General features: G+C 38.9%; 1 protein-coding gene across 2 annotated transcripts in view; it reads right to left on the bottom strand.

Moving 5' to 3' along the window:
- Window positions 1-2,420: 2,420 nt before the first annotated feature.
- The window catches only part of PRRX1 (paired related homeobox 1), a 74,335-nt gene continuing 69,613 nt past the window's right edge, over window positions 2,421-7,142 (bottom strand). The window contains exon 4 of one of the 2 annotated variants that reach the window (XM_081225699.1): window positions 2,421-5,756. In XM_081225699.1, coding sequence (XP_081081825.1) covers window positions 5,618-5,756 — 139 coding nt within the window. In that variant the 3' untranslated portion in view covers window positions 2,421-5,617. The remainder of the gene's footprint in view (window positions 5,757-7,142) is intronic. The other variant, XM_081225700.1, reaches the window with a different exon arrangement.

The raw sequence follows: 7,142 nt of genomic DNA, 5'->3' as shown, positions 1-7,142 counted from the left end.
AGGACCTAGCCCCCAGCCTGTGGCCTACCCACTTCCCTTCTCACCTCAGCCCCATCCCACACCAAAAGTGGACATGCGCACACAGGTGGCAACTGCAGCACACATATCCTAGGACAATCTACAAACCCCATCCCCCAAAAACAGTGGTCCCAGGAAAAGAGACCTATGGAAACCCTGAAAGCAGGTTCCAGATCATTCTGACAGGAAATTCCAAATCCCAAGTACCTGAAGGATGGTCTACAATGAATGTTGCAGATTCCAGGTGGGCACATCCATCTGGCCCCATAGACTATTTGCACAGTCAGAGGAGTGCTAGTGAGACCCAAGGCAGGGTGTGTGGACTTTGCCAGGTCTAAGGGTATGGACATCATTCCGGTGTCTGGGATCCCAAGGGCTACTCTGGCTCCAGCAGTATTTTTCTGGGTTCAGTGGGCAACCCTAGTGTCCTTTAAGTAAAGCTCTTTGTAATTTGAACTAGTGCGATAGATTTCTGCCACCTGCCACTGAAAGGATCCTTATTAATACACTTTCAATGCCAAAAGTCTCAAGCAAGTGGCCTATAGCCACTGCTTCCATTTTTTAAAGCACTTCTTCTTACCATAACTTGCCAAAATGTACCTTCTTCTTTCAGCACTCTAGTACACTGTACTCTAGAAAATTACTAATCCAATGGCCTTTTCCCCACCCCCAGTTAGCTGGTCTGCTCTACAGCATTTGAGTATATTAAGCATTCCCTTCTTTTTGAAAACTTCTCTTTCCTTAACTCTGGGATAACAAACAAGCTGACCTCTCTCCTATTTCGCAAAAAGCTCCTTGTAAATTGCTTTCAGTAACTCTCTCCCTAATTGGAGATGTTCTTCAAAGTCCTGTCTTTCTCCCTGGGCTACACTACTTCCAAAAGCCACTTATTAAAATATTTATTTGAGTCACAATGACGCTTTCTCTTCTCGAAGAACTTATTCACACTTGTACCTCAAGGTGTCTCCTCCTTAAAGATGAATCCCAAACTTCTATCATCCTTGACCTTGGTTCCAAGCCCCACTTCTTCACTTACTGGACACTTATATTTCAGTTTTTTGTTTTGTATTTTTGGCCATGCCACTCAGCATGTGGAATCTTAGTTCCCTGAGTAGGGACCAAACCCATGCCCCCTGCAGTGAAAGCGTGGAGTCTTAACCACTGGACTGCCAGGGAAGTCCCTACATTTCAGTTTTCAAATGGTACAATATAATACATCTAAAACTGCAATTATCTTCTTCTGTAATTGGGTCTCTCCCATTTTTGTTGATTTTTGTCAGTTTTGTCAGTGATTCATCCCCCTAGTCCCCAGGTTTCAAATCAGGGTTGTCTTTGATTTGTCCATTCTCTTTCTCCCATCATAAAGTCCTGTTGATTCTTTCCTTGCAAGATATTTCCTCTTCATCCTTTGGTTTTTGTTCCCCTTCTCTCTGTTCTGCTTCCAGTTTCTGTTCTGTGCTAGTTTACCTTTATTCTTTTACCACAACAATCCTGCTAAAGAAGTATTTTTTGCATGGCATTTCTTTTTCCTGCTTTATAACTTTCAATGAATCTCTATGGCCTGAGGAAAAGTCCACACTCCTTTGTCTGACACATAATACCTTGCAAGATGAAGACTCAGCCTCAATCTTCAGTGTTTTCTACTACTCCACTTGAAAATAAACTCTCCATCCCATCTAGGCCCATCTTGCCGTGCTCCTGGAACACATTCCTCATTCCCGTATCCCTGCCTTCATCCTTTCTTATGCATACCACTCCCCCTACCTGAAAGCCATCACTTTCCCTTCTCCTGCCCAAATCCTTGCTGATGAAACTCAAGTCCCAGTTCCTCCGTGAAACCCTCTCCCATTCCAGTTTGCAGTGTTTTCTTGCTTCCTCTTCTGTACTCCCATCTGCTCTATTTCTTTGACACATTAATTTATTGTCTTGAACTACTGCATAAATTTGTTCATGCTGTAGTTGCCTTTTAAATCAGATTTTAATTTGTATGAAAAAACTCGACTCCTATTTAGTTTTTCTATCACGCCTCCAATAGGTGCTTAAGAAATTTTACTATGTTACTTCTTTTTTCTAAAAGAAAAGGCTGTGCTTTATATAAAACCTGTTTTGTCTAATGATACCTGTTATTGTGGATATTAAAGATGTGGATGAAAAATAGCAAAACTCTCCTAAAAGATCCACTTTACACTTATCCATTATACTAAAAAAGTCCCCTTTCTCCCATTTGTCTTTGTTTGTGAGAATAGATTATTTCCCTTTTTTAGAAAATATTATTACACTCTGATAAAAGTTCTCTTGTTCGTAAATCCCTCTTACCTTCACTCTTTTCTGAGTGCAATCTTAGATCTTAGCAGATGTGTTTTTGAAGGTCAAAGAGAAAAGAACCAGCAGACTCAGCATAGTAGTATCCTTCTTTCTTTTTATTGAAAAGGAATCATTTCTATTCTAGCGCAAACAATGTATATTTTACATCATAAAGCAAGATATAATTTACATATTACATTTCTTATGAGATCTTTATACCCTAAATGTCATTCCCTTTTTTATCCGGTCACTTCTTCCTGCTTGATTTAACCTGCCAAGTACCCTACAAATCAGCGCCTTGTTTGTGTGTGTGGGTGGGGGGACTGGGGACACAGACAGATAGTTTGTATGTATTCATCTGTTATCTGGGTATAGATGATAAGGAATAGGGATATGCCTTTGAATTTTGTGTCCCTGAGGCCCTCTGTTGACACCTGGTTTAGGAGCCGGAAGGCTACTTCTCCAAATCACATATCAAACTTCTATTTTTTAAATCAATAATGAATGAACAAAATTGAGTGCTTGTACCCTGTGTACATTTCTCCATCAGATGCTTACATAATAGATGTCTGTGGTATTGATTCACTAGCAATAAAAGCTCCTGTGGCTGATGGCATTGGTTACTCTATGATATTCCTGGACAGCACTTGCCCAGGTGTTGGGTAAAATTGCCTAATTTCATCCAGCACTGGGGTTATGGGTTCAGGCTTTTCTCTTCACCACTGGAAATGAATATCAGGATGCAAGTTTCAAATGACCTTGTTTTACATGATCCTCTATCTCTTTACTCCCTCTTCTAAGATTTCCCCCTTTTTAGCAAAATCTTTTCACCTATGTTATCTCTTCCCTGCACTATATAACCCAAATCCTCTTTTAGCTGTTCTCCCCAAACTCCAAAAGTTCACCAATTTCTTGGACTGCACTCATTTCACAAAGAATGTTTTAATCTGTTAGGATACACTGTTCCTTTGAAACTTGATAATCTGCAGCAACTAGTGGGACAAAAGAATTAGTTGAAGAATACTTTAGGAAGCAAGTAATGTGTGTTGTTCAACCAGCCTACATAAACCATTCAGTAAGAAATGTTTTAATAGTATGTTAAAAGAAGAGGGAATCAGCTGATGAAAGCAAAATGCATTAAGATGGGCTTCTTTCTTAATAAAAGAAGTTCAAAATCAACATAGGAAATACATTTTCAGATTGGTGGCTGTTTGACTGAAAAAATACCACCATTAGCTTAATCTGATATGCCAGGGAAAATAACAAATCTGTACTGAAAGTGCATCTTAAATCCCAAATCCTTGCCTGTCACTCAGAGTTGGCATATTTGACCAAAATCAATCTAAACCTTTTCAAATTACTGATAAAAATTATTAGAAATCCAAGTTGGTCAGGATGAAAACATAAGTCAAAGATATGTCTGTTCTGTGTGTCTTAAATTATTCTTTGGTCAAATGATGTGATTTTTTGAGAGGTCTGCAAATATAAGCCTATTTCTCCTTTCCAAATACAAGGTTATAAGTATTTACAGCAAGGTAGCATTTTCTTGCTAGAAAACAAGGCTTCTGGGTACAGCAGCCTTCTATTAACATGGTATACTTTTATATTCCCTTTCCTCCCATGGCTACAAAGCGCTGGACATACAGAGAATACAGGAAAGAATGAAGAAGCAAATGATGAGAGCCTCACAACACCCCTGTGAGGTAGGTATTGTTAAACCCATTTTACAAAAAAAGTAAACCAAGGCACAGCATGGTAACATGGTTTGGTCAAGTTTACCTGACAAATTACAAAAGCACGGGTGGAAACAAAGAGACAAAGAAAAGGTCAGTCCTGGCTCCCAGCCCTAGACACAAAACTTTATTTCAATATATTAGAAGATAAAAATAGCCCACAATTGACTTTTAAATTTTTAGAATTTAGATAAACCTTTAAGTATTCCACTTAAAGACGTATGTTTCAGATTTCTGTTGAGTGGAAAAAGGACAGATGACGAAACGGCTTTCCCTCTTCTAAGTGTAATTCCCGTGATAGATCAGAATGTATCAGCATTCCACCAGAGTTCAGGTGCCAAACTCAAGGACATTTTCATAGCCTCAAATAGTTTCTAATTTATTTAAAACCCTAATGTGAAAATTAGACTTGTTTTCAAACAGCTGCCCTATCAATTGCTCTGTGGCCGTAATGAGAATTTTGTGTAGAGAAAGAAAGGAAATGAGATCCCTAATAAAAAGTCTTATCACTGTAGAAATAAAGACACTGGTGATGGTGTGAAATTTGCTCTTTGTAGTGTTTGAGAAACTGCAAACTCAAGCTTGCAAGAATATTTTATATATATATAATATATAAATATATACAGTATATATATAAGTGTGCATCTGACTACCCTTAAGGCACCAAAGAGATATAGGCCATGCCTTTCACAACTTAGTCTTTGTTTTCCTAGAGAAATGTCTCTCCCTCTCTCAAGTGAAAAATATGTCTTCTATCAAATAGCCTATGACAGCAAATCATTCAAGAAAAAACAAATATCTTTAACTTAGGATGGCTGATTGATTGGATGGGGTGAGGGGTGGTAGTGATGGTAATATTATCCTCTATAGTTTAGAGCTTAAATCTAGAGCTTAGATCTAGAACTTAGAATTAGCCAGACATAGCCAATCACACTGGATCAGACAGGCCAGTGACCAGATGTTGTATACAATTGCTTTTTCTTTCCAGTAGCTGATGGAACAAGCTTACCATGACCAACAGAGATGGAGACAATGAGAAAGGGAATTATGTCTGGCACAGATTCTTTAGAAAGACTTTGGCTTTTCAGAAGTTCCTAGAGCTTCTGTACAGAGAACTAGGAAGAAGGATAGTGTAAGACACTGAGGTTCAAACAGGTCAATGAGGAGACTATAGGCAATTATTCTGAATATATATACATATATGGTTTCTTTGGCTGCTGTAGATTCTTTTAAAACCCATACAATCATGGGGGTGGGTGGGCTGAACTTAACTGAAGAAGCTCAGAGTATATCAAGCAAAGCATATGAATAGAAGGAAAAACAAAATTAACACACACAGAAACAAGTGGTGGTGGTGGTATCCCAGAGGGAGGAGGAACATTTGTTAACTAATTTTCATTTTGCTCCTCTCCTGCTTTTCTCTGCCATGGTCCCAATAGTTTAGTTCTGTGTTTGTTTGTTTGTTTGTTTTATTTTTTTCCAGCAGATGTAGAAATGACAGAGCAGGATAGGTGTCTTATGGTTTTTGATTTCTTCTTAGGCCTGTTTAATTATTTTTTTCCTCAGTTGACTGTTGGCACCTGGTTCCTCTGTAAACTATATTCCTTGGCCTTCAGTCTCAGGTTGGCAATGCTGTTGGCCATGTTGATGCCCTGTGCAGGGCTATTGTTGGCACATGTGGCAGAATAAGTAGCCATGGCGCTGTAGGGACAAAGGAGAGAGCAGGGAGAATAACAGGCATTAGTTTCATAAAGCTGCAAGTCTGCCCCAGATGGGTACAAGTCTCAGGATGGGGGCAGGTAGGGGCAGGTGGGTTGGACTACATGACCTCTGAGGTCCCTTACAGCCCCAGATTCCATTAGTCTAAGGCCCTTGGAAAAGGGTGGCAGTGTTTTGAAGGGCAGGGAAAAACAGTGGAGCATGGAACAAGATGAGGGGAAAAGTATTTTCTGTGTTGGATACAGTGAGTAATGATTTATTTCTGGGGTGAGAGAAGAAAGCTGCTTATGGTGGATAACAGGTGTTTCATCAGTTGACCAGTTAAAACAGTGTTTAATCTTGTCCTGCCTACATCACCAGCTTGTGGGAGTGAGGAGGAAGAGAAGGAGGCATTTGCAAAGAAACTAAGGGGCATTTTTCATTCCTCATTCTAGGTAGCTGACAGTAATCCTAACATATTTTAGATAATCACTGAATACCATATTAAATAGCATACTTGGAGAACCAGTTAAATAATCTAAGATGACTTCTCTGCCTTTGTTGATCCACTGGTTGATAGTACCAAGCACTGCCAAATCAAGAGGTTTCCATTCCAATTGGCCTTTATTTTATAACTTACTCAAAAGTACTTGAGCAGCTTACACTGTCTTTTGGGTCAGTTATTTTGGAAATGTTTAAATCTCTTAGATAAACTAGCAAATGCTCCAGTTTCAGTATTCCTGACCTCAGAGGTAACTGTTTCTGACTGTTCTTATTACTGAGAAAAACCCTAAGTTGTTTTTCATTGTCAGAGACTGTAATTAAGACCTAGGAATACCGCTGGGCAGAAATTTGTAATTGGTGGTTTTCTATTAATTGTATCCATGAATTTCTTTTAAAGGAAAAGTAAAGGTTTCTTAGACTTGGATGCAAATTATCCATTACTTGATACTAAACAGCTATAAGGGAACTCATTTAAATTCAATGAAAATGTTCCTAGTTGTTTCTAAGATTAGCAAAATACCTTTCAGCTGAGGGCTGGAATGAGATAGACTTACAAATGGAATGACATGTGCTCTTCTGGTGCCTGCATTCCTGTGCAATTTTGTCAGCCGCACAGGAGTTTGTGGTTCTGGGGATCAAGTGACAGACCAGAAAGAAAAAACTAAAGCTACTCTACAAATAGAGAGACTGTATCATTAATACTTATTTGGGACACCACATAGTCAAGATTTACAGTCAAAACTTAATAGTCAAGACTCACAATAGCCTATTTCAGCTCAGTTACTAGCAATTAACCCAGGAAAATTGGGTTAAAAAGTATAATTAGGTCTTCCCAGAAATGTAATCCTTAATTTAAGACCCTTATAACACTGGTATGTGTGTGAG

Source organism: Mesoplodon bidens (assembly GCF_964165515.1).
Source record: "Mesoplodon bidens genome assembly, chromosome: 2".
In the NCBI taxonomy this organism is placed as follows: domain Eukaryota; kingdom Metazoa; phylum Chordata; class Mammalia; order Artiodactyla; family Ziphiidae; genus Mesoplodon; species Mesoplodon bidens.
This window is presented reverse-complemented; position numbering and strand designations above follow the sequence as displayed.